At 39.9% G+C, this 26,969-nt stretch overlaps 2 protein-coding genes across 8 annotated transcripts in view; one reads left to right on the top strand and one right to left on the bottom strand.

Moving 5' to 3' along the window:
• Positions 1-7,255, bottom strand: part of usp45 (ubiquitin specific peptidase 45) — an 89,735-nt gene extending 82,480 nt beyond the window's left edge. For all 6 annotated transcript variants that reach the window (XR_007956997.1, XR_007956998.1, XR_007956999.1 and 3 more), the window contains exons 1-3: positions 7,118-7,255; positions 3,804-3,912; positions 2,116-2,285 (exon numbers count right to left, since the gene is read on the bottom strand). Coding sequence is in view for 2 of the 6 variants with exons in the window: in XM_052024634.1 (XP_051880594.1) it covers positions 2,116-2,285; positions 3,804-3,906 (273 nt within the window). In the remaining 4 variants the exon portion in view is untranslated. The remainder of the gene's footprint in view (positions 1-2,115; positions 2,286-3,803; positions 3,913-7,117) is intronic.
• A 192-nt stretch (positions 7,256-7,447) lies between these two features.
• tstd3 (thiosulfate sulfurtransferase like domain containing 3) lies at positions 7,448-25,545 on the top strand. Of its 2 annotated transcripts, XM_052024644.1 has the most exons (5): positions 7,448-7,586; positions 12,000-12,179; positions 19,220-19,379; positions 20,906-21,048; positions 22,030-25,545. In XM_052024644.1, exons 1-4 carry the CDS (start codon positions 7,490-7,492, stop codon positions 21,015-21,017), a joined length of 549 nt encoding a protein of 182 aa, XP_051880604.1. In that variant the 5' UTR covers positions 7,448-7,489; the 3' UTR covers positions 21,018-21,048; positions 22,030-25,545. The 2 variants fall into 2 exon arrangements, with proteins under 2 accessions (XP_051880604.1, XP_051880605.1); XM_052024645.1 differs by lacking the exon at positions 20,906-21,048.
• Positions 25,546-26,969: the final 1,424 nt, after the last annotated feature.

Raw genomic sequence — 26,969 nt, 5'->3', positions numbered from 1 at the left:
AAGAGGAGAAAATTCCCTCAAGTTAATCTTTACCTGCACAGATGGGCACCACTGACAATGCAGCATTCTTTTAGTATGCCACAGAAGTTTAGCCTAGATTGTGAGCACATGTTCTATAGGGAAACTTTTACTTAAATTTCTTTTTGATTTGGATGGCAAGTGCCTAAGAATTCAACTTTGGATGGACCAAAGGAACATTCTGAGAGAATAAGGTAGGCAAGTGACAAGGCAGAGATCAGGTATGACCATACAAAAAGGTACACCATGCTTGATGCATCAAATAAGGTATTTCTGCTCCTACTTCTTTTGTTATTAGTGACCCTGGAAAACACTGCTGCAGGCTGGAAATTCCAGTCTGGAATAACAGCTGGAACACCTGTCAGTACAACTTTCTAGCAAGCCCAGAAATCATTGTCTCCTGATAACTCAAAAATAGCAACAGAAATAAAAGCAAATAAATATCTAATAAGATTATTTTGTTGCTAAAATTAATTTAACAATTCCAGAAATTTACAACATTCAAAGAAATTTCCCACTTAAGTGAATCCTATTAATGTGAAGTGCATCTGAACGAATATGCAGACAAAATTATAACAGATCTCCTGCACCATTGCTTTCTCTAAAGCACAACTGTAATGTTAAGCTATAACATAGTCTGCCCCATTAAGGAAGGTCAGTTTCACAACCAAGGAAAGTTAAATCAGCACACAGAAACATGATATTGTCACAATTACTGAGACATGGTTGAAAGTAGGGCAGGACTGGCAACTGAACATTCCAAGATATAGAAGTTTCAAGCATGATGGGGAAAGGATGTAAGAGTGGGCATTGCATTATTGTAACACACATTGCATTGATGATCTAGGAGACCATCGCTGAAGTAATGAGGGAGGATCTCTTAAAAAGCTCTTCAGATGAGCCCATATGGGTAGAGCTTAAAAATAAAAACAAAAAGTGGCAATCACTTTGTTTGGATTATACTACAGTCATACCACAGGCTTCCCAAAAGTCAGTAGGAGATAGAGGAGCTGATATGCAGGCAAATCACAGAGATGTGCAAGAGGGAGATACAAAAAATTCTGCAGATGCTGGAATCTGGAGCAATGCACAAAAAGAGCTGGAGGAACTCAGCAGGTCAAGCAACATCCATGGAGGGAAATAAACAGTCGACGTTTCGGGCCAAGACCCTTCATCATGTGCAAGAGGAATAGAGGAGTTGTAGTAGTTGGGGATTTTAACTTCCCAAATATTAACTGAGATCATCTTACTGTGAGAGAATTAGATGGGGTGGAATTTTTAAAAATGCATCCAGGAGAGCTTTTTGAGCCAGAACATATACACTCTTATTAGAGATGGGACTGTGCTCAACCTAATCCTAGAAAATGAAGCCAGTGGGCAAGTAGTGATCACAGCTTGGTAAGTTCCAAAGTAGTTATGGAAAGGAATAAGGATTGTCCAGAAATCAAGTGTCTGAATTGGGGGAAGGCTGCTTTCAATATCATTAGACAGGACCTGGCAAAAAAGTCTTTTAAAAGTGAAATAGTAGAGTTCAGGACTCCCATTAGGAGGGTAACCAAGGAAAGAGTAGGGAACATTACCAATCAAAGCCATGCATGGAGTAAGATGATGAGGGAGAGGTCTTAAATGAATACTTCTCATCTACATTCACCAAAGAGAAAGGCATTGTACTCGGAAACTTCATGTGGGATGTTGAAATTCTAAAACATGTTAAGATTAGAGGAGAAAGTATTAGATATCTTAGTATACATAAAGGTGGCTAAATTCCCAGAGCCTTCCAGTCATCAGATGTTACCCAGGTTGCTATGGAAGGCAAGAGAGGTGATTGCTGCGCCTTGACGGAAATATTTAAATCTTCACTGGCCAGAGACAAGGTGACACTTGACTGGAAGAAAGCAAGTGTGATAACTTTACTCAACTAGGGTAGTAAATGGGCAATAACATGATGACATGGGCCATAAAACTATGTGGATGAATATGTTTGATGTGCCAAAGGACCTTGGCTTATTTCATGCAAGCTTTTGCCTCTAAATTGTATTTGACAGCTCAAGTCAATTTTTCTGCAAAGGAAACATAGCTGTTGACCTAAACAATTACCTGATAACCGCACTTCAGACACATCCAAACATTTAACGAAACATCCGAGTCTTCACCACATGCTTTCAAAGTTCTGGCACATTCTAAACAAACTGACCAGTGGTTCTGGGTAACAGCTTTCTTCACTTGCATCAGATCCACTCCTCTGCCTGTATGCTGGCAGGCAGAACCTAAACATATTAGAAAAAAAGCATTAAATGTAAATTTGGTTTGGCTTAGTTCATAGAAATTTTAAAATGTACAGGTGAGACACCAATTCAAATTGTACAAGTTACAACTCCCGAGTTTTATTTTAAACAAATTAAACAATGACAGTTTAAATGTTTTCTTTGTAACATTCCCAACTATTGTTTGAAGTATATTACAATACTGATTAAAGTTTTCATCTTGTATATCTTTAAGAATTGTGTGCATCATGTAGTAGGACTTCTGATACATTGTTATATCAGCTACGAATACTAGTTGCATGTTGTCCACCATAAATAGGAATATTTGGTTAGAAGTTCAATCTTCACTACTTGTTTTATTAAGAGCAATATAGAAGAATCTCTGACTACTTCAAATGTCAATATATGGCAATTCTAAAAGTTCCTTGCATCTTGCACAGGTCTACTACATGTTGCAAGTAAACCAATCTGTCAATGTCATACACACTTATTATATCATGAAATACCATTTTCAAATCTACACATCACCTCCTCAGGCATTCTGTGAAAATCATCGATTTGACTGTATCATTTTCATTTTATGCCTACATGTTTCTAATCTTAGATTTTATTTTAAATTCAGACACTTCACAGCAATAATACCTGATCAAACTGACTAGAAGACAAACAGAATTACCAGGGCATCATACTTTAACCATCAAGTTCTATACAAGCTTGCTATGTGAAACATTTTATAGTGTCATACTTTTGAAACATATAGCAAAACCTTTACTACTCATTCCTAAATCAGACTCTAGAGCAACCTATGGACATTACAGTGGATTAATTTCAAACAAATTAGTATAAACAAGCAATGTAATAACTAAGAAATATGCTTATTAGTTCATCTTGGAAGCTTATACTCAATTTATAGGTTGACCAAATGTAAACAATTTGATACAAATGCTTAAATGAAGAGATTTATTCAAGTATGATTCCATTAAAAAAAAGACTTTGTAGAGTCATAGGATCATAAAACACAGAAACAGGTTCCTCGGCTCACCAAGTCTGCACTGTCCATAGAGTGTTCATTTAACATGAATCCCATTTTATTCTCCCTGCATTCCCATCAACTTCCCCCAGATTGTAACACTCACCTACAAACTTGGGGCAATTTACTGTGGCCGATTAGCCTACCAACCCACAAGTCTTTGGCATATGGGAGGAAATCTACACTATCACAAGGAGAACATGCAAAGTCCATGCAGCCAGAACTGGAGGTCAGGACTGCACCGAGGTTGCTGGAGTTGTGTAACAGCAGCTTTACTTGCTGCCCTGCTGTATTAGTAATGACAATTCTATTTATTTTTCTATGCTTATTGCTTAAATGGCTAGTAATCTCCAACAGAAAATATACTGGAACTTTCATCACTATTATTGATAGCTATCGGCAGTATTACAATGCAATTCCCCCCAAAAATCTGCCCAACCAAAGAGAATGTTGTGTGGAACTGTGATTACAAAATAAAAATTCTACCTTACCCAACACTTCATCAGACGAATCATCATCTTGAGGCTTTTTAGGTCTTCTGCTCTTCTTCGTCATATCACCATTACCTTGGGAGGATGGATCTTTCACCCGCATCTGTCACTGATAATTTAATATCCTAGATAAATATCTCAGCAGGAATGCACTAGTACAATATATCTTGATGACTATTTACAAAAAAAATTGGTAGTTAGAAAGACTTAAGTGTAGGTCAAGTTTAAAATCAAGAACAATAAAATGTGAAGGTCAGTAAGCTTAAAGCCAGTCCTTCTAGAATACTTCTGTTTTACACCTTTGACACACCACTGACAGCATGACTGAAACTTCTGCTTCTGCACATTAAAAAGCAGATGCAGAGGTCTGTTCTTTCACCAAACTCACCAATAAGCACAGTGGCTGAGCAATGATGTCCTGAAGAGAGGGTCTAAATGTACTTCATGTCCTATCTTCAGCTTTATTTCAAGGGCATTCAGCATTCATTCATTTGAATGGGCTCGCAAGCTCCATGATTAGAGCTAACTGCTGGCATGTGCTTAACTCATTTTACTATATCTTGATATTTATAATTATTGTCAGTGTCATATTTCTGAATCAGAAACCTTCAAAAACTCTCAAAAAGCCTTTGACGGACAGCCTTCAGAGTATACTGCCTGTGGTCTACTTGTCAATTGGAGTCTGCTTCACCTCACTGGATAACTTATTGACTTAGCAGTTGAGGATCTACTCACTTGGTCCTCCGAGAACAGGCGCTGTGTGCAGCGCGTCCGGACAGATCAGGATTATTGCCTTCCAAAGTATGGAGTGATAGAATCATAGAATAATACAACATGGAAACAGACCCTTCGACCCAACTCGTCCATGCCAACCATGGTGCCCACCAAGCTAATCCCATTTGCCCACATTTGGCCCATATCCCTCCAAACCCCTCCTATCCATGTACTTACCTAAATGTTTTTTTAAATGTTGTTATTGTGCCTGTCTCAACCACTTTCTCTGGCAGCTCATTCTATGTACGCACCACACTCTGTATGAAAAAGTTCCCCCTCAAGTACCTTTTAAATCTTTCCCCTCTCACCTTAGCCCATGACCTCTAATTTTTATTTCCCCTTCCCTAGGAAAAAGAATGTGCGTTCACCCTAAGTACACCCCTCATGATTTTATACACCTCTACAAAGGTCACCCCTCAATCTTCTGCTTTCCAAGGAATAAAGTCCTAGCCTGCCCAACCTCTCCTTATAACTCAGGCCCTTGAGTCCTGGTAGCATGCTTGTAAACCTTCTCTGCATTCTTTCCTGTTTAGTGCCCTTCCTATAAGAGGGCAACCAAAACTGTGCACAATACTCCAAGCACAGTCTCACCAGCATCTTGTACAACTGCAACATAATGTCTCAATGCCCTGAATGAAGGCCAGCATGCCAAATGCCTTCTTCACCACCCTGTCTACCTGTGACGCCACTTTTAGGGAACCAAGTACTTGTAAATCAAGATCCCTCCGTTCCACAACACTCCTCAGGGCCTGACCACTGTACAAGTCCTACCCTGGTTTGACTTCCCAAAATGCAACACTTCACACTTATCCAAATTGAAAACCATTTGAAAATCCTTGGCCCATTTAGCTAGCTGATCAAGATAACAATCTCAATTATACGTAATTGGTACTGCAGCTCAAGGATGTTACAAAATGCAGTTTATTCATAACAAATCTCTGATTCTTTTGGAGATCCTTTCTTTTTGGCAATTAAAAGCAAGAAAGATCTTAGTGATGCTCAGTCATTTGTAAATTACTGAATTAATATAGGAGTTGCTTATTTTTGGAGGATTTTTGTTTGCAACAAATCAGGTTCTTTCATTGAAAATTTAAAATTCTGACCCAAAATCGGATGTGAAACAGAAAGTCTTGCACCTGTACTGAGAACTTTTGTTTCGAATTTCCAGCATGCAGTTTTTTTGCTCCAACATTAAAACCAGTATGATTGGCAGATAAATCTGTCAGGTGGGGGAGGGAGGGAAGAGACAGGAGGAAATTAAATGGGAACACATTTTATTTCTGATTATTGTACTGCTATTCTGCTTCAATAGACAAATATATCTGGTACTGAATAGGTTGAAACAAAAATGAAGTTCATCTAGAGACATGCAAGATCATGTACATAGAGAAGACAAGATAAATGAATAAATGATGATACTAAGACATGAAAGGGGTCAGAGGAATCTTGAAATTGATATTCATTTCAAGGTCCGTCTGGACCAAAGTAAATTAAGTGGTTAAGAAAGAAGTTATGTGAAAATTTCCTACTTTGTTGATATAGAAATTTCCATGTATTCTACAGGCATCATATGGATATGATAATTTGTCTTTTCTGCAAATCTAATTAAATATCATTTTTTATTGTAGTTACTAAATTTGTTGAGGTCACAAATGATCTATTACACCTGAGATGTTAATAAATTGTGGACAAGCATGTTTTTTTTTTGCCTGTATTTTATGTTCATTCATTTGATGTGAGTATTCATGGGCATCAATTGGCCAACCCCGATTCACTTTCAACTGTTGCTTAGCAATCAACCGCATTGCTGTGCCCCAGTAGTCCGGGCATTTGGAAAAGTGATTCAAATCCACTCTCACATAGTTGTTTGCTGAATTATTTTAACCCAAATAAATCTGGGTTAAAAAGCTAGATCAGTGATGGTGGCCATTAAAACTATAAGATTGTTGAAAATTGATCTGGTTCATTCATGTCCTTTAAAGGAGGAAATCTTTATCTGGATTGGCCAATATCTGTGACTGGGGACCCAAAGATTCTTACCCTGCCTCTGAAATAGCCGAGGAAACTATTTAGTTGAAGGGGAATCAAAATTGGCCAATGGGTGGTCATTAATGCTCACATCATGTGAATGAACATAGGCAAAAAGAAAACATGTCTATCCATAATTTGTTAACATTTCATTAGCGTAATAAAAACTTCACAGCCATATGAGAGTTTGAGCGTTAGACTGAAAAGCTGTTTCAATGATACTCAACACATTAGAGGTCATATACGGCCATGAAGTAAATGCAAAAATGAACGTACCGAAGCAACTGGGGTAAATCAACAAAACTCATTGGAATTTGTTTCAACTTAGACACAATGAAGTGCCAGGTAAAACCACACTGATTTAATGCGCAGTGTTGCCTGCAGACAAACTGTTCTGACTTTGCAGTTTGCACGAAGCCACCTACCTGACAGCTCCCTTCGCCCTGAACACTTACACATCGAGCGTGTTAAAAGCAGCTCGGACTGTCGCCGATTGACTGTCACTCACTCACCCACTCCAGGGGGTTGGGATCCCCCTTCCTCCCCCTTTTGAGTCTCTCCGCGGTGCCCGGGCACGGGTTCACTGGGCCACAGCCGCCTGCCACTTCCTCGACCGGCACTACCCCGCCACCGGCGTCGTCGTCGTGTTTCCCGGAAAGAGAAGAGTCACCACCTACGGCTCTAGCAAGGAGGGAACCAAGCGGCCTCCACCTTCCGCCTTCTTCCAGACGCTTCGACGCGAAGACCCGGACGCTGGAGCTGACCGGAAACAGGGATTGACGGGGCAACACGGTTCGGCCCCTTCCCAACCACCGACTGCGCATGCGCTGGCGTGCCTGGATTGCGTGACAGGGCCGAGCCGGGCAGGGCTGTGTCGGGTCGTCATGGGTCGGGTGTTGGGTTTGGTGTCGGCGCTGCTGCTGCGGGCGGTGAGCCGGGCTTCGGCCGTCGAAGTCTGTCGCCAGCAGAGAAGGTGCTGGGGTGAGTGAAGAGGGGGTCCGGAGGTGGGGAGGTCGACGGCGGGTGGCGACTGACGGACAAATGCACAAAGTGCTGGAAATACTTAGCAGATCAGGCCGCGTCTGTGAGGTTAATGCTTCGGGTCGGAGACGCTTCGTCGGGACTGGAAAGGAGACAAAAGGAGCTTGTAAAGCTGCAGTGAGGGTGGGGAGGGGATGTCTCTGATAAGGTCTGTACATTTTCGCCCTTAACTACTCCTATATTCCTTTAACTACTCCTCGTGGTGCTCTTGTCCTTTCCTGCTCCCCTGACCTGGAACACCTGCAGTGAAGTGCCGACCGTTCTACCTGCGGGAGTTCTCTGCCATCATTCTGAGTGTAGTCTACATCTCACCTCACGCAGGCATTAAGTTCGCACTTGGGGAACTAAGTGCTATAATCAAGAAAGAAGTGGTGAACCTGGATGTCTGTCATATCATGACAGGAGTCTTCAATCAGGCTAGCTTGAAGAAGTCTCTGCTTCTTAGCAACTCATCACCATCAATACTAGAAGACACAACACTGCTATACCGCTATCAAGAATGCCTGCTGCTCCATCCCTCGCCCGCACTTTGGTAAGCCCAACCACCTGGCTGTGCTTCTGCCTGTGTACAGAGACTGAAGAGTGTGGCATCGGTGAAGAGGACTAGGAAAAGCTGGACAGCAGAAGCAGAGGAACTAATTTGGGATTGCTTCAAGTTGGTGGACTGGACCACGTTCAAGGATTTGTCAGTGGACCTAAATGAGTATAACACGGTTATCACCCACTAAAGCATTCAGAGTCTTCCCCAACCAGAAGCCCTGGAAGAACCAGGAAATTCGTATTCTGCTGAGGACTAGATCTGTGGCGTTTAGGGCTGGTGACCCAGAGTCATATAAGAAGTCCAGGTAGGACTTCTGGAAGGCCATTGCATGTGCAAAATGGCAATTTTGGACTAAACTGGAATCACAGATGGAGGCTCGACAGCTGTGGTAGGGCTTGCACAGTATTACTTCCTGCAAAGTCAGCTTGGTTGCATAAGTGGCAACGACCCATCGCTCCCGGATGAGCTCAATGCCTTTTACGCACACTTTGATGGGGAGAACTATGGTACACCCACATGAGCCCCACATCATCAGATGACCCTGTAATTTCAGTCTCTGAGGCCGACATCCGGGCATCCTTCAAAAGGGTGAATCCACCAAAAGCATCTGGCCTAGATGGCGTATCTGGTCCAAGTACTAAAGATCTGTGCAGACCAACTGGCTGGAGTATTTAGGGTCATATTCAACCTCTTCTGTGCTCTGAGGTTCCGACCTGCTTCAAAAAGGCATCTGTTTTACTGGTGCCCAAAGAGAGCGCAGTAACCTACCTCTGACTACCGTCTGGTAGCACTTACATCAGCCATAATGAAGTGCTTCGAGAGGTTGGTTATGGCGCGAATCAACTCCTACCTCAGAGATGACCTGGATCCACTCCAATTTGCCTACCACCACAACAGGTCAATAGCAGATGCGATTTCTCTGGCTCTTCACTCTGCTCTGGACCATCTGGACAACAGGAACTTGTATGTCAGGCTGCTGTTCATTGACTACAGCTCAGCGTTCAGCATAATCATCCCATCCAAATTCATCATCGAGCTTCAAGAACTGGGCCTCTGTACCTCCCTCTGCAAACAGATACTCGACTTTCTCATCAGCAGACCTCAGTCAGTGAAGATTGGTAACAACAACTCCTCCTGGCTGATCCTCAACACAAGTGTACCTCAAGGCTGCGTGCTTAGCACCCTGCTCTGCTCTCTATACACACGTGACTATGGCTAAGCACAGCTCCAATTCCATCTTCAATTTTGCCGCTAACACTACCACTGTTGGACGAATCACAAGTGGCAGCTTACTGGAACGAGATAGGACACCTGGTTGAGTGGTGCTGCAAAAACAACCTCTCACTCAATTTCAGGAAAGCTAAAGAGCTGATTGTTGACTTCAGGAAGGGGAAGGAAGGTGAACGTATGCCAGTCTACATTGGGGAATCGGAAGTGGAGAGAGTCAGCATCTTTAAATTCCTGGGCATTAACTTATTAGATGACCTGTCCTGGGCCCAGCACGTAGATGCAATCATAAGGAAAGCGCACTCCAACAAACTTCTACAGATGTACTATTGAAAGTATCCTGACTGGTTGCATTGTGATTTGGTAAGGCAGTTCGAATGCACAGGAACATAAGAAGCTGCAGGGAGTAGTAGTCTCTGCACAATATATCACGGCCACATCCCTCTCCACCATCAGTAGTATCTACAGGAGGGGCTGCCTTAAGAAGGCAACAGCTATCATCAAAGATCCCCACCATCCGGGCCATGCCATCTTTTGGCAGCCACGTCCTTATCCATTCACTTAACGTACCTTTTAAAGCCTCTCCACATCCTCCTCATGGCCCAAACAGCCACCAGGCTGTGAATCAGCAGCAAACTTGAATATCTTGCGTCGAATCTCCTGATACGAATCATTGATTTCATTGTGAACAGTTGGGGACTCCAACACTGATCCTGGTGACATCCTACCAGTCCACCCACCAAACTGAAAACAACCCTGTTGCTCTATCTTCTGCATGTTATCCAATCCTCAATCCATGCCATTACCCCACCCCCCACTCCCCCACCTCTAAAATGTGTGTTCTAATTCTAATTAATAATCTTTTCTGTGGCACCTTATTCAAGGCTTTCCAAAAGTCTAAACACAGTCCTCAGCTCATTCACCTTTATCTGTTCTGTAAGTTACAACCAAACAAATCTCTAACAGACTTGTCAAATGTGGTTTCCATTTCATGAATCTGTGTTGACTCTACCCAATCCTATTTTTATTTTCTAAGTGCCCATTTCCTTTGTAATAGATTCCAGTGTTTTTCCCACTAATGTCAGGATAACTGGTCTATAGTTTCCTGTTTTTTCTCTCTCCTATAATTGGGTTACATTTTCTACCTTCTAAAATCAATGGATTTGATGTTGATGATCTTTCAGAAGCATTTTGTGTTTTTATTCTGCAGTGTTTTGCTTTTCAATGAGTTTATTTTTTCCCAGCCATAGTAAGTCCACGTGACTGGCTTGCAGGTTCTGTTCTGAGTCTAACTTCGCACAGGATATGTGAGCAATTTGTCAGTTTAATGTTACGGACTCAGTGAATGTCCCTTTTAGATAGTGTGTGTGTGTGTGTGTGTGTGTGTGTGTGTGGCATGCTTACGTCAATAGAAGATAAAGGACATAATGACGTTGTTGAAGAAGCAGAAGAAGAGAGAGAGAGAAGGGAGAGAGACACCAGCCTGCTGGTTTTCTCTATCCATGGATGAGAAACAATAACTGTGTCTACCACTGAAATCCATGTATGGAAGTTGGAAGTAATCCGGTGGAGTTCACTTTGTTGCTGACCTGTAGAAGGAAACAGGTATTTGTGTGGATGACCACGATTCAGATGCTTTTCGGGGTGAGGAAGTCACTACCGAGTAAACACTGAAGTGTCGTTTCGGTTCCATCGTGGAACATTTGGACTTCGTAATTACTCTCTCTCTCTGTTTCTCTACATCTACGTCTTATCTTCAGACAATGGTGGTTGTTGAAGAAGCCCTTGCTCATGTTTCACCTTATGGCTTGCAGAACTGAACTTTAAGAACCATTCCTGAACTTGGAGTTTGGGACTTTGTCACACACATACACGAAGAGTTTAGTTTTGGGGTTAACGTTCAAGGTTTAACATTTTTGAATTCTAACATACTAACATTTTTACTTCTATTTTACGTATTATCATAAGTAGTGATTAATAAAGTAGTTTTTAACACTGAATCATGCTCAGTGTGTTTCTTTTGTTGCTGGTTCGTGACATTAGGGATTGGGAAGCTCCAGCATATCCCTGCTCCAGTACCATAATGTAGTGATAACATTTGTTACCATCAGCCTTTCATTGAGTTCAGTACTTCTGCGTTTAGGCATGTGTGTACAGAAGTCCTGAACTTTCTGGAATTTGTGCAGATAAAAGCCAACAGTTCACCCTAGGATAGCTGCCATATCCAAGCAACGTGTAGGCCAGTACTTCAGGCTAATGACATTTTGGAACTGTTGAAATATTAACTCAACAAATACTACCTGATCTGCTGAATATTTCCAATGTTTGTTTCAATTTCTAATGTACTTAAGCTTTCATAGGAATTTTCTAAAGGCATAATCTTTGATAATTGTGAGTAAACCAATTGTCATATGGTTCACAGGTCTTTTACAATGAAACATTGCCGTACTAATTGTTATCGTAAATTTGAGACGATATTTCTTGGCAAAATTTATGATTTTGTATCACAGTATTTGCAAACAATCGTATATGTAATAACAAATGGAATTTAAAATTATGAAACTATTTTCATCTTTGTTATTTAGCTCCTGTTCCCCTAAGCCAACCCAAAACCCATTACAGTGTTTGTACAGTACCACCTGAAACCGTCACTTACCAGGAATTAAAGCAGTTGCTTAAATCAAACAAAATCTTTCTGATTGATGTCAGAGAATCCTGGGAACTCAAGGAGTATGGACAAATTCCTGGATCCATAAATGTACCACGTAAGTATACCATTATGGGTCTGGACATAATCCATCTGTGGGTATATAGTAACTTTAATAAGCAAAGTATTGTAAAAATCTTCAACATGCATGAAACATTAATAAAAGATACAAGTATGTTGCCAAATTAATTGAGTTTTGGACCCCTGAGCTAATGCTGATGTATCATATTTAATGCCCTCATCAGGCTATACCTTGAGTATTGGGTACAGGTCTGGTCACTACTCCATTAATGGACCATTATGTTAATTAAAGCAATTTTACCAAACAATAATTATCAGTGTGATTCACTTGTGTACCATGATCAGAGTGGTACAGTAGAAAACAATGGATGGGGTATGTTGGGGTATGAGGAATAACTAAAAAAGCTAGAGCTGTTTAATCTTGGAAAAAAAGAAGCACCATGAGGATCTTCTTGGGGTTTAATGATGCATGAAATCCAAAGCATTGCTTTCAAAAGGATTGGAGAGCAGGAAGGTAAAAGCCTGCATCAGAGTAAACACAAACAGAGGGCAAAGTGATGTAAGTTAGACGACAAGGCTATAATGAAAAAATGGTGAAAATGGTCTTCTGCAAGAATGAGAATGAATATTGTAGTGGGCTATTGCTTATGAAAATGTATTAGCAACCTGGAAGTTTTCATCTCAAATTCTGTCAGTAAGTCTGCAGTTTTGGAGGATAGATTCAGGGTTTTCACTAGAACCCAGTGGTTTCATTAATATAGCAGCATCTTGAGTGTACTTAGGAACTTTTATGTAACAAAACTTCCAAGGGGTTTCAAATTGGCATTTTCAAATAAAATTTTACCAAGCTACATAAGGAAATAATATGAGCGATGTCCACAGGCTTGGATAAACAGGTGTGTTTTAAGGAACCTCTTAAAACAAGAGGTGGAGAGGAGAAGTGGCTTCATGTGGTGGTGAGTGCAGGGCGTTCCTTTGGAAAAGGGAGCCTGATGCCCTGTGCCTGTATACTTTCTGATACATAGTAACTCCCATTTTGCACCAAATGGTTGAATTTGAAGATGTTTACTTATTTGCCATGGATCTGCTACAAAAATCTTAACATTTGTCATTGCTGTTTATAGAAAGCACAATCTATCAACAGCAAAAAGCTATGAAGTTTGTCCTGTGCCATATACAATTCTGTTTTTGATTGTTCTTTAAGTTTAGACTCCTAGATTTATCCTTTGTGTGTTCCAGTTAGCATAGTGGAAAAATTGCACAATGTTGTAAGATATAACTTCACTAGAGAAGAGCCTTTATATAATGTGTACAATGATGTAGTCTTTCCTACTAGTGCTTTTGTTGGTAGTTGTGTTTGTGATTAGATTGTTGAGGACAGGAAGGTTACTTATTCGTGTCTTTTCCTTCATGACCTGATGGTGGTAGTCAAGTCAATAGTTATAGAGTGCAGGTCAAAAAACCCAAATATTTAAAACTACATAACAAAAAGTATCTGAAATAATGGAATATCATTTTATTAACAATTAAATCTTAAATGTAAAATAATAAAAGCACATACAGTGTACCCTCTTAAGAATACTCACTCACTAAGTGAAACAGAAGATCCTATGAGGCCTTGACAGGGTGATATGAAAAGGATGTTTCCCCTTGTAGGAGAATCTGCAACAATAGCCAATGTCTCAAAATACATTTAAGACAGATAAGATGAAATTTTTTCTGAGGTTCATAACTTTTCAGAATTATTTTCCTCAAAAGGTCAATGGAAACAATCTTCTTTGAGGCAAATTCTTAATAAGCAAGTTTGTGAAAGGTTAATACAGGGAGCAGAATGATCAACTCCTGCTCCTAATTTGTATCTTTTGTATGCAAGCGATAATGAAGATTTTGCATAGTTGGGGAGGTGAAAATAAGAGTTGCCACTGGTGTTCGCATGTCGTTGTTGAGGATAGTGGTGATGAATCTGAGCTTGATGGAATTCACAACATTAATGATAGGTGTTCTTCCTATTACCTTTCCTGGATGGTTGATGAACAAGCCTTAAAGAAGGAATTGGTGGAAATCTAGGTAGTTCTCTTCATCTGATCAAGCTTTACAAAGCATGGCATTTTCTAGATGTGCCCACATCTGATGTTGTGCTCCATGTTGGGGGGTCATTGCCTTTGAAGTTGGCCCTCACTTTCTCAATTAGAAAAATATCTCAAGCCATTTCATAGCTAGTTATTATTGATATTGATATGTCAGGGGTTTGTTTCTTTTGTGAATTATGTTGCTCAAATAGATCTTTGTTTATACATTCTTCACAATAAGTTTCCAATAAATCTCCCAAGTTATCTTGGTCTAATTCATCAAATCTAACCCAAACTCATTTGCCAACCTGACTGTCTTCTGGAGGTCATAAACCCTTGGGAGTCATGCACAGACTCTGGCAATAATTTCCTCCATCAGCCATTCATTGTTGCGTGGATACGTCATCCTAAGAAACATTATTAGAGTGTTTGGCTATCTTAAGCTTCCACATTTCCTGAATGATGCGTTTATCAGTGCCACTTGATTCTGAAATAGCTTTTCTCACTCTGGGTAGTAAATTTTAAACATAGCATTAGTACCTTGGTCTATGGCTTGTAACAATGAAGTGGTGTGAGGAGACAAAAACTAGACCTGGATTAAGAATAGTACCTTGTATTCTGCCTGGCTGGTCTACAACCCAATGGTATGAACAATGAATTGTCCAGGTTTAGGTAACCTGCATTCCCTGTGCTGCTTTCTCTTTCCTTTCTGATCCACTCACGTTGCTCCTCTCCCCCACCTGGTTCCATCACCCACACACTACTATACCGACTGGGTTTCCTATCCTAATCCACCCAGGTTCTCCTCCCCCAACTGGTTTCCGTCTGCCTGTCATCCCTTCCTTATCTGGTTCCACATCACCATATTTACTTATCAGATTCCAGCATCTGCAGTCTCTTGTATATCCACTTAGCACTTTCTAGCCTCTGCCTCTATCTCCATCTTCCCCCACCTGGCTTCATTTGCCCCCTTTTTTCTCTCCCCTTATCTATCTGTACCTATCACCTACCAGATGCTGTCTTCCAACCATCCCTCCCTCTCCCCATGGCTCCATCTGCCTATCATCCCCCTCCTCATCTAATTTCCAACTATTGCCTGCCCGCCCCTGCCTTACCCCTCCCTCTCACCTCTTTATACTGTCAGCCCTGATGCAGGGTCTCAACCTGAAAAGTCGACTATCCCTTTGCCTCCACAGATGCTGCTCAACCCATACTTCCTCCAGTAGTTTGTTTTTGCTCTAGACTACAGCATCTGCAGTCTCTTGTGTGGATACCGGAGCAAAAGTATGTCAGCCATTTCCTCGATGTTACCAGGTGACGCGAGACATTGCCAACTATGAGCAAGGCTCTTGTCCTAGTTGTTTCTCACATAATATCACAGTATTGTTCAATAAAGGAGGTGAGGAGGTGGAAGAAACAACATGATGTGATATTGTATGAGCAGCACCATTGTCTAAGCTTTTCTGAAATGGAAGATTGGCTTTTTTAAAAAAAATTTATGCTGCAGGGGCTATTCCATAATTATCAACTAGCAGGAAGGATATTGAGGAGCAAATCAGAAAAATTAAGGTTGTGCAGTACCTATGGAGTAGAGTAGTATTGATGGGGATAAAATTACCTATCCAAATATTAGGATGTAATTGCACTGGAGAGAGTGCAGAGGAGATTTGCTGCAAATGGTACCTGGATTGGAGAACTTTTGTTATGGGGAGAGATTTGATGGGCTGGGCTTGTTTTCCCTGGAGTGAAGGAGGCTGAGGGTTGACCTCTCAGAAGTATATAAAATATATGAGAGGCATAGGTAGTGTAGATAATCAAATTCTTTTTCCCATGGTGGAGTATCAAAAATGAGGGCATGGTTTTAAGGCGAGAAGTAGGAAAATTAAAGGGGATCTTAGGGATAAGTTTTTTTTTACATAGAGAGTGGTTGATATTTGGAACGCGCTGCCAGAGGAGGTGGTGGGATCAAATACTCTTATTTAAGAGACATTTAGATAGACGCTTAAATAGGTGAAGCCTAGAAGGATACGATCCTACTGAGGGAAAATGCAATTCCTGTAGTGGGGCAGAAAGGTTGGCATGGACATAGTGGGCTGATGGGCCCATTTCTTTGCTATACAACTTCAACTCTATGATTATAATTGTTCATTGACTGTATGACTGTAATTGTTCTATGTTCTATTATCTAGGTAACCATAACATAAGAGAAAATAAGGGGCAAGATTTCTGAAGTGTTTTCAGGAGAACCTTTTGATTTGTGTATTTTTGGCCCAAAGAGGAAGACAGCATTGGTGGACATTGTTCTAGGAAATGTGCTGGGCCAAGTAGAGCAGTTATCAGTGGAGGAATGTCTAAAAAAAATAGAGATCATTATATTAAGATTCCTGAGGAGAGGAAAGAATGGAATTGTAGAGGTCCTGGCCATAATCTTGCTAATTCGGAGGTAGTGTCTAAGTCAATATCGAGAAAGTTTTTAAAAACCCCTCCTACTACAACCCTGTTGCTTTTACAGCCTTCTGTGATCTGCCTATCTTCTAATTCCCACAGTCTATTGGCAGGCCTATAATATAACCCTATCAAAGTTCTACCCATACAGCCTAATGGGCCGACCTCACTGGGATATCCTCCCTAAATACTGCCATGATGGTCTCTGATCAGCAGTGCAATAAGCCCTCCTCTGAGGCACCCTCCCCCGTCACACCTGAAACTTTTCTCAGTTCATCTGTCTTGCCTATGCAGCTCATTGCATTAAAGTAAATGCAGTTAAGCCTACCATCCCTCTAATGCTTCCCTTTCTGCCTCTGCCTACTCTTCCCACTCTTCCCACTGGATTTGCCTGTTCTGCATATGAGTCGGCCTCTCTACGCTGCACTGTTATTCTGGGTCCCAACCACCTGCCTCACTAGATTAAACCTTCCAGAGTAGCACCAGCAACGCTCTCTGCAAGGATTGGTCCCCATCCCATTCAGGTGCAATCGATCCTTCTTGTACAGATTACCCCTGCTCCAGATGAGATCCTAATGATCTAAAACCTGAATATCTCATCCTCCCCCTCACCAGCTGTTTAGTCATGCATTCATCTGTCCCATCTTTCTATTTCTGTACTCTCTAGCATGTGGTGCAGGGAGGTTATAACCCTTGAGGTCCTGTCTTTCAACTATTTACCTTAAATTTGCTTTTCAAAACCAATTCTCTGTTCTTACCTATGTCATTAGTACCAGTATGGACTATGACCTCTGGCCACTCACTCTCTTTTTTCAGGATGTTCTTTATTTGCACCAATACATCCTTGACCCTGGCACCAGGGAGGTAACACACCATCCTGACCACAGAAACACCTGTCTGTCCCCCTGACTATCGAGTCCCCTATCCTACTGCTCATTTAGACAATTCAAAGAAAAAAAAGAAAAGAACAAAAGAGGGAAAAGAAGAAACTGGAGAAAAAGGAGAAGTAGAAAAAATAGAAAATAGATCTGCGCCTGATGAGATCAAAAAAATTTTGAAAGAAGAAGAGCATGTTATGCAAACTGTAGATGTTGCAGAGGAGATAATCCATGCAAAAATAAGGATTCTCAACTCTGGCAGTCTGAACAGAGCCTCTGTTAAGAACGGGACACATACTTGTGAAGTGTATCATTCCTACTTGAAGAAGCATCATGCAGAGTCAAATCATTCCATAAAATGGGTAGCAGTTAACATAATGCTATTACAGCGCCAGTGACCTGGGTTCAATTCCAGCCGCTGTCTATAAGGAGTGTGTACGTTCTCCAAGATGGCGTGGGTTTCCTCCGGGTGCTCCGGTTTCCTCCCACATTCCAAAGACATGTAGGTTAGGAGTTGTGGGCATGCTATGTTGGCGCCAGAAGCGTGGCAACACTTGTGGGCTGACCCCAGAACATTCTATGCAAAGATGCATTTCACCCTGTGTTTTAATGTACATGTGACTAATAAAGAAATCTTATCTTATACTTTATGTTGCTAGCAAGATATAATAACCTTTATGACCTAACACAGTATCTTTAAATATAAGGAACTGGAAAAATAACTTAAGTATCAAATATTGTTTCAACTGTTTGATTCAAAGAACTAGTCATAGAACGTAATTTATCAGCTGGTGATTTAGAAAAAATCTGGTTAACAGGTTTACCTTAAGTGTGTTATTGATTAACTGTTAAAACTAATTGAACACTTTAAGCTCTCATCATGATTTTTTTTTAGGGGAAAATGTAAATAGTTTTGTACCTTTTTGTTCAGACAGCATAACTTGAGTGGAAGTACTGAAGTAAAAATTTCCTCTTGAGACTTGTTCCAAGTTAGTTTATAGGACATTTTGCCTTCATTATTATTTGGTCAGATATTGTACTGCATCCATTTTGATTTTGAAGTAACAATGAATTTCAGTAGCAAGGAAGAGCATAAAAAATCTGGCACAGAAAAGCCAAGAACAAGTAGAAGAAAGTCACGTAGACCACCCAATGGGGTTTGTACCAATTGGTGATCTCCAGTCCATACAGTCCCACTGCCAGTAGTTCTGTGCAGTCATTATCTATTGTCTGCACCTGTGATATGAGGGAAAATTTAACTATGGTTTAGGATTTAAAACAGATCACTATATTATATTGAAATATTAACCTCTGGAGGATAAGCTTGTCACTTTCAGAGGTAAATTGCAACACTGATATTTGAAACAATTCTATTAGGTAGTAGGTAGCTGTTCAATTGTGTAATTCTGATTTTACTTTGTACTTGAATGCTATCCTCCCAACAGATGCTGATAATTTGGATTACAAGGTATATGTATGGTCTTATCTGCAATGTTTTCTGTGTGTGTCCAGTATTTTGTACCTGAATTTGTACATCCCTACAGTTACTTATGTAAAATGAAACTGCCATTTTTATTTATTTTTGTAATATATTGGTAAGCAAAAAAAAATTTTAAACAAAAATACCATCACCATTTTACAGATATTGGTGGAAATGTTTACAATTATTTCTTATTTACCTTAAGTGGGTCAAGTGGAGCAAACCTTGCAGTTGGATCCCAAAGGTTTTATGGAAATATACAACAAACAAATGCCAACAACGTCAGATAAAATTGTTTTTTCATGTTTGGGAGGAGTCAGGAGCAAAAAGGCCTTGGATACTGCTATATCTTTGGGCTACAGTAGGTGAGTACAGTACCAGCAACTCAATAGTATGTTTCTTTTGTTCAATTTTACCTCAATAAATGTGCTGGAACAGGATTGGGTTCTCAAACTGTCACAGAACAGAATTTGTGACACTACTGTTCAAGAAAGGGATCATGAAACTACATGCCACTTACCTTTTGTCAGCTGTTGGAAAAGTGCTGGAATTCATTATTAAGTGATGAGAGTGCTTGGGAAAAGTATTACACAATTAAGCAAAGTCAACATGCTTTTATGAAAAGGAAATAGTGTTTAATAGAATTCTTTGGTAGGTTAGGTCGAAAGGGAGCCAATGCATTTCTAACAGGTGACAAGGTACCACATAAAAGACGAGGGCTGATGCAATTGAGTAGAACACTTTTTTTGGAACGAGGGTTGGTTAACCAAGTGAAGGGAGGGCAGGGATAAATGGATAACTTTTAGGTCGGCATGCTGTAATTAGTGGGGACCAAGAGATCACTGGAGCCTTGGCTGTTTGCAGTCATATTAATTACATGCATAAGTGTAATATACCCAAGCTTACTACTAATACAGTGATGGAAAGGAAAGTCAGGTGTGAGGAGGACACTTGTTTAGAAAAGGATATGGGATGGATAAAATGCTAATAGATGAAGTATAATGGAGGAGAGCATATAAAAGCAGGGCATTTAAATAGTGTTAAAGAAATCTGGGTGTCCTAATAATATACAGATACAGCAAGCAATTAAAGTAGCAAATGGAATATTGTTAATAATTGGAAAGGAGAATGGAGTACAGAGTAAGGAAGTCTTGCTGTATATGTTACAAGGCTTTGAAGAAACCACACCTGTAATATTGTGTACTTTTTGGTAACCAAACTTATTTACCTTTTGAGGGTGTAGCAAAGGTTCGATAGGGTGATTGGGTTGTAGGCATTATCTTATGAAAAATAGAACAAAATGGGCCTATGAGCTTGATAGCCTGGATACTATGAGGATGTTTCCCCTAGTGCAGACAGCCTAGCAGATGGCCTCAGCATAGAAGTTTGCCCATTTAAGATTGTGGTGAAGAGGAAGTTCTTCTCTGAGGGTTGGATTCTATACCCTAAAGAGTTGTCCATGCTGAATCATTTGGTACATAAATGACTGAAATAGATTTTTGGGATCAGGCAGGAAAATGAAATTAGATCTGCTGTGATCTTATTGAATGGCAGAGCAGACTCGATGGGCTGTATGGTCTACTTCTATTTCCTTTGTTATGTTCCTATCCAATACTTCTGTGCCAGTGATTTTCTGTTTAAGCCACCCTATCTAATTTGACTGTCATACTTGCTCATTATACTGCTTATTATTCCTTTTTGTTTACTCGCTGTTATTTAATTACCCTTTTAAAATAAACTTTGGGTTCCTATTACGACAATAGCTTGTGGCAAAGAAAACAATATTCTAATAACACTTTCAAGTTTTTTTCTCCAGCCTTCCCTTTGCACAAATTTCTGTTGCTTTATTATCATCTAACAAGTCAATGTAGTGAATGATTGCTATTTACAGTTATAGGTCTTCAACACTGAAAACTTCTGTTGGATTGGTATTGGTTTATTATTGTCACATGCTGAACATTAGAAATAAAAAGAGAAAATCTTGGAAGTGTTTGGCAGGCTAGGCAACATATGCAGGGACAGAACTAATTTCAGGTCAGTAACCTTTTGTCAGAACTAGGAAAATGAAACAAAGGGAGGAAGGACAAAAGTGGCAAGGTCTGTGATGGGATGGAGATTGGAGAGATTGAATGACACATGGTGGCATTACAAGTACTGAAAGACAATGGTAAAGTTAGGTCTGAGGGAGGTGTAGATAGGAAAAGACTAACGAAATCTGAAACACCAAAAAGGAGTATGGGAGGCAGGTGGGGAGGAACTAGGAAATTGAATGCTGGATATGTGTAGCAAGACTGGAATGGCTAGTTGTCTGAAATTGTTGAGTTTGATATTACATCCTAAAGGCTGTAAGGTACCTCCACCAGACATACCTTTCAGCCAGCAGCACTGCCTCTTGTGTCATTCAATCTCTTCTGGTCTCCATCCTATTACAGACCTTCTCTTTTGTTTTCTTTGCCCTTCACTCCCTACATTCTCTACAACTTTTTAATTTTCTAACATTTCCCAATTTTGATTAAACATCATCAATCTAATACAGTAACTGGTTTTCTCTCCAGAGATCTTGCCTGACCTGCTGATTACTTATCTATGTTTGTGTCTGCTATTTATTCTTTACCTCCTCCATCAATACTTGGAGCAACAAATGCAGGAAAATCCTCTATTCCAAAAGGAACACAGTTTAACTATTTACGATTAAATATAACTTGGCACTGAGTAACTTGTGTCTCATTTGTAGAAAGTGGCTTCTGGACTATGGCTCTTGTATGAAGAGGATGCAGTGAGAGTTTAGGAAATACTCATTACCTTGTATGGAATGTGTAATCTTCATGAAGGGGAAATAATTATTTCACTCCCACCATAATTGCCATTCTTCAAAAGTAGTCCAGCACATTAAGTGCTTTGAGAATTTTGATGTGATCTATATTCATTTAAATATTTGCCATTAGTGAATTAAAGATTTTCTCTTATGGCACAACATCAGGAGATTAAATAACTGGATACTGCTTTTTGTTTCAGAGCTGTGCATTTCCCTGGTGGTTGGGAAGAATGGGAAACCCGTGAACTTTCTGAGAAAAAAGGATAAGCTATTTCAGGAACTTCTCACAGAAAGAATTCCCAAAGAGTATGAAAGAATAAATCTAAAACTGAAAGATGTTCTCACTATTTTATAGTACATTGTGTCATCATGAATATTACATTTGTACACTTTTAATTTTGATCCTTTTCTAATGTTTGAGCGCATAATTTGAGATTTAATAATTTTTTGTTTTTTGTGGTTTGAAAACAGCATTGTTTTGTGCATTGCTCAGGGTAGATCAGTTGATGGAATTAACTAACAGTACCAATGATGGCATAAGTGATAAACATCAGTGAATATTCTTTTGAACAAAAACCTAAGGAGGCTGAAGTCATCAGTATTTGTTGATTTTAGCACAGAAAGCAAATCCGTATTGATCTAAAAGCAAAATGTTGCAAGATGGGGAAATCTGAAGTAAAAATAAAATGTTGGAAATGGTCAGGTCAGTTAACATCTGTGGTAACAGAATGAAAGATTATAGCATCTGTGGAGACAGAAGGAGTTAACATGTCAGATCAGTGACCTCTCATGAGTACCAATGAAAGATTATCAGCCTGAAATGTTAACTGTATATCTCACTACACAGGTGCTACCCGCCATTCACAGTGGCACTGCAGGTAATGCTGCTCTCTTGTGGCTCTATGACCTGGATTCAATCTTCCCATGTTGTCTGTGTAAAATTCACATGCTCTAGCTCCATGTGGGTCCTCTTCTTCGTTGATTTTAGCACAGAAAGCAAATCCATATTAATCTAAAAGCAAAATGTTGCAAGATGGGGAAATCTGAAGTAAAAATAAAATGTTGGAAATGGGCAGGTCGGTTAACATCTGTGGTAACAGAATGAAAGATTATAGCATCTGTGGAGACAGAAAGAGTTAACATGTCAGGTCAGTGACCTGTCATGAGTACCAATGAAAGATTATCAGCCCGAAATGTTAACTGTATATCTCACTACACAGGTGCTACCTGCCATTCACAGTGGCACTGCAGGTAGTGCTGCTCTCTTGTGGCTCTATGACCTGGATTCAATCTTCCCATGTTGTCTGTGTAGAATTCACATGCTCTAGCTCCATGTGGGTCCTCTTCTTCGTTGATTTTAGCACAGAAAGCAAATCCATATTAATCTAAAAGCAAAATGTTGCAAGATGGGGAAATCTGAAGTAAAAATAAAATGTTGGAAATGGGCAGGTCGGTTAACATCTGTGGTAACAGAATGAAAGATTATAGCATCTGTGGAGACAGAAAGAGTTAACATGTCAGGTCAGTGACCTGTCATGAGTACCAATGAAAGATTATCAGCCCGAAATGTTAACTGTATATCTCACTACACAGGTGCTACCTGCCATTCACAGTGGCACTGCAGGTAGTGCTGCTCTCTTGTGGCTCTATGACCTGGATTCAATCTTCCCATGTTGTCTGTTTAGAATTGACATGCTCTAGCTCTATGTGGGTCCTCTTCTCCAGTCCCCCCCCCCCCCCCCAATCCGGTGCTCTGGTTTCCCTCCTCTGATAAGTTAACTTACTACTGTAAATTGCCCTTTGTACAGGTGGATGGTGAGATGATCAGAATGGAGTTGAATGAGAATGGGCTACAGGGAGGTAAGTGGTAAGGATGGGATTGTTCTGAAAACAGCCATATACTTGATGGGCCAAACAGCCTACTATCTCATATGGAAAAAGAATATGTTGAGTATTTCTATATTTTCTGTCGGACAATTCTTAGCTTCTCTCTGGATACCTGGAGTCTCCACAAAATGGTCCCTGACCTGCTGAGCAGATCCATTTTAATGCTGTTTTGTTTTGCGAAAACTGGTTGACTCGAGTTCATAAACCCAATGATTACCGTATTCTTTACAATGCAGGTTCATTTTTCACCTATGCTTTAAGGCAGTTAGTAAACTATTTTAAAATTTTTGTAACGGAAATCTCTGAAAATGATTAACTGTGAATGTAAGTTTTACTTAATGTTTTTGCTATCTGGATCTCTTCATGGAACTAAGTAATTTTGCATATTGCTGGTGTCACTCAGTTTTTGTGAATTTATTACTTAATCACTATTTTGTGCATGTTTGATCATTAAATTGACTTACATTCAATAATTATTACAAAAGTATGTTGTGATAATTATGAATTCCACTATAAAAATGAAATGTTTTGAGTATCTGCCATCTTGTAATGGAAGCAGTATAACCTTGTGTATCTTGCTATCAGCGCAAGACTTGTGTTTGTATTGTCATGGTTTGAGAACTGATTTATGGGGGAACCCCTAAGCCTTGTAGTTCCAACTGGGACTGGATTAGGACTTGCACAATTTAGTTAACTGAACATGTATTCCCCATATCTAGCTGCACTGAATATGAAGTAATCGCCCATTCTGTTGCCTTTTGCCTTGATCTAAAATCATATCTGTAGAGGTTACATTTTTCAGGTTTTCATTTTATCAATTTGTGGTTGCTTCCAGGCTTTGTTATTAGTAAATCATTAAAAATTGATTATGGAAAAACCAAAGTGAATCATCACTGCATCAACTTTCAGTCTCTAAGTGCAATATATTGAGAACTTTCCCAAGCATGGTTACAGGAGACAATTGCAAACTTGCAGTCTTCATGTCAACCATTGTAGTATTCATCCTATGTCCATTCCCATTGCCATAAAATCTAAACAGCAAGGTGGCCATATAACTTTCATCAAGTGTAATAGCTAGTTTTACTATCATGCTTGCAATGGGTTGCAGATCATTTTCAGAAGCTTTTAGCAAATAGTGGTTCTAAGCTGGTGTTCATATGATAAATTTCTCACTGAAGGAAGTATTTTGCAAAAGAGCTCACCAAGGAGTCCATCTGTTCAACTCAAATTGATACCTAATTGCATCATCGTTTACCAAATTCATGAGTGACATCTCTTCCTCGTGCTTTTGCTTCATTTTAGTTACATATTTGTGACATTTTTAAAAAAATTTATGTGATGTGTTGTGTGGGTGTTCTGGAAGTTGACAGGTGGCTCTTCTATTAAGCAAAAAAAAATGTGCTGTTTTTACAGACTACTTTAAACTGTTCCCATTTTGTTCCCACATGATCACAGACTGCTTTTGTTATAGCCAATTTCTGCTTGTGCCTTCACTGTTTTGTTTGTATCAAGGTGTTAGACCACTGAACAGCATATCCAATGCACAAATGAGATCAGTCAGATGTGTAATGTTTTGAAAGTCGCATGTAATCTTTTGAAAGCCAGACATAAATTCTACATGGTCATGTTTGTTAGCACAAAGATTTATAAAATAATGATTTTCCCATATTGGCCTTGTCAGTTGAAACTGGAATTCGAACACTGCACATAAGCAGTCATTATTAATAGTACTTCGAGTCCAAAGTTTTATTGCAAATGACTAAATCTATAATTTTGGTAAAATTATCGATAACCGAATTACAATTTAATAAACTGGTACTTGATTATTAGCATGTATCAATTGTTGTGATTCCTTTAAAAGTCCATTCTTTCCCCTTATGTTCCATAGTCTTGTTAAAAGCCAAGATACAGCAAGAAGGTAGCTGATTGTAAAGTTTCATTGGATGGCTACAAAATATGCAGTAATTGGAAGTACACATGCAGATTATAAAGATGGGACTAATTAGTAGAAATTGGTTAAGGGTTTGCCTTGTGAGAAAAGATAAGTAGATTAGATCTGTACGGAGTTTATAAATTGAAATAAGATCCTGAAGGGATTTGACAGAATTGATGGTGAGAGGATGTTTTCTTTGGTAGTGGAAGTGTACAAATAAAAATGGATCACTCATGTTAAGATGGAGATGAGGAATTTCTTCTAACAGGTTGTGAATCTTTTGCACTTCTCTACTCTAAGAGAGCTTGGGGGCTGAGCTAAGAATATTGAAGGCTGAGATAGATTTTTGCAATATAGAGAAAACAAGGGAGATGGGGGACCAGGCAAGAAAGTAGAGTGGGTTTCTGATGGATATTGGTCACTAACCTGTTCCAGAATAGAGATGAAGGGAAAATTAAGAAATGAATGTGACAAGTCAGAAATGGGCCATGTGAAAATTAGAGCAGGGTGGACGTTGACAGCAAGGTGATGAAACATTTGAGTTCAGTTTGAGAGTAGGAAGCGGCACCAATAAAGCCATCAACGTACCAACAAAGTGAGTGAGGAATCCTGAGTGAGGAATCCCGAGTGAGTACCAGTGAGTGAGTGAGGAACCCTGAGTGGGACTGAAGCAAAGACTATTCGACTAATCCCACAGAGTGCTAATCACAGCTTGGACCCATGCAGGTTCCCTTCACTCATTTCCTTCAAATCAAAAATGTAGTTGAGTGAATGAAGTTGTTCAATGTGAAAACAAGTTCAGCTGGGTGAAGGAGGAAGATGGTGGAGGAAGGCAGAGGTATACTTAAAGGGCTCTTCAGCCATCCTGGTGTGGGATGGAGGTGCAGGGGTTGGACATCTGAGGTAAAAATTAGCTGGCTGGGACCAAAAAACTGGAGAAGGGCATCAGAGCCATCATGGATGTAAATGGGGAAGAAAACTGGATAAGAGTCAAGGTAGGAATTGACTTCCTTTACTCCTGCTAGAAAATCCCAGTACTAACACAACAGCCAAGCTCTTAGGAATGATTACAGGCAGAAGTTCTGCAATAAAATGGCATACCATTTGCAATACATAAACCTTGAAATGTATCACTAGAATTAAGTGTCTTCTACTCTTCTTACGTAGTCCCTCGGAGTCGAGGATGACTTGCTTCCACCTCAGAATTCAAGGCCTGAGTGGGATCCACAGACCATAATGCAGATATACATGAGCTGCTTTCCTTCCTCTGTTTCCACTTGGCCTCTGTCTGCTCCTGAAGAAATGCTTGGTTCCCAATGC

This window comes from Pristis pectinata, chromosome 10 (genome assembly GCF_009764475.1).
Source record: "Pristis pectinata isolate sPriPec2 chromosome 10, sPriPec2.1.pri, whole genome shotgun sequence".
In the NCBI taxonomy this organism is placed as follows: Eukaryota; Metazoa; Chordata; class Chondrichthyes; order Rhinopristiformes; family Pristidae; genus Pristis; species Pristis pectinata.
This window is presented reverse-complemented; position numbering and strand designations above follow the sequence as displayed.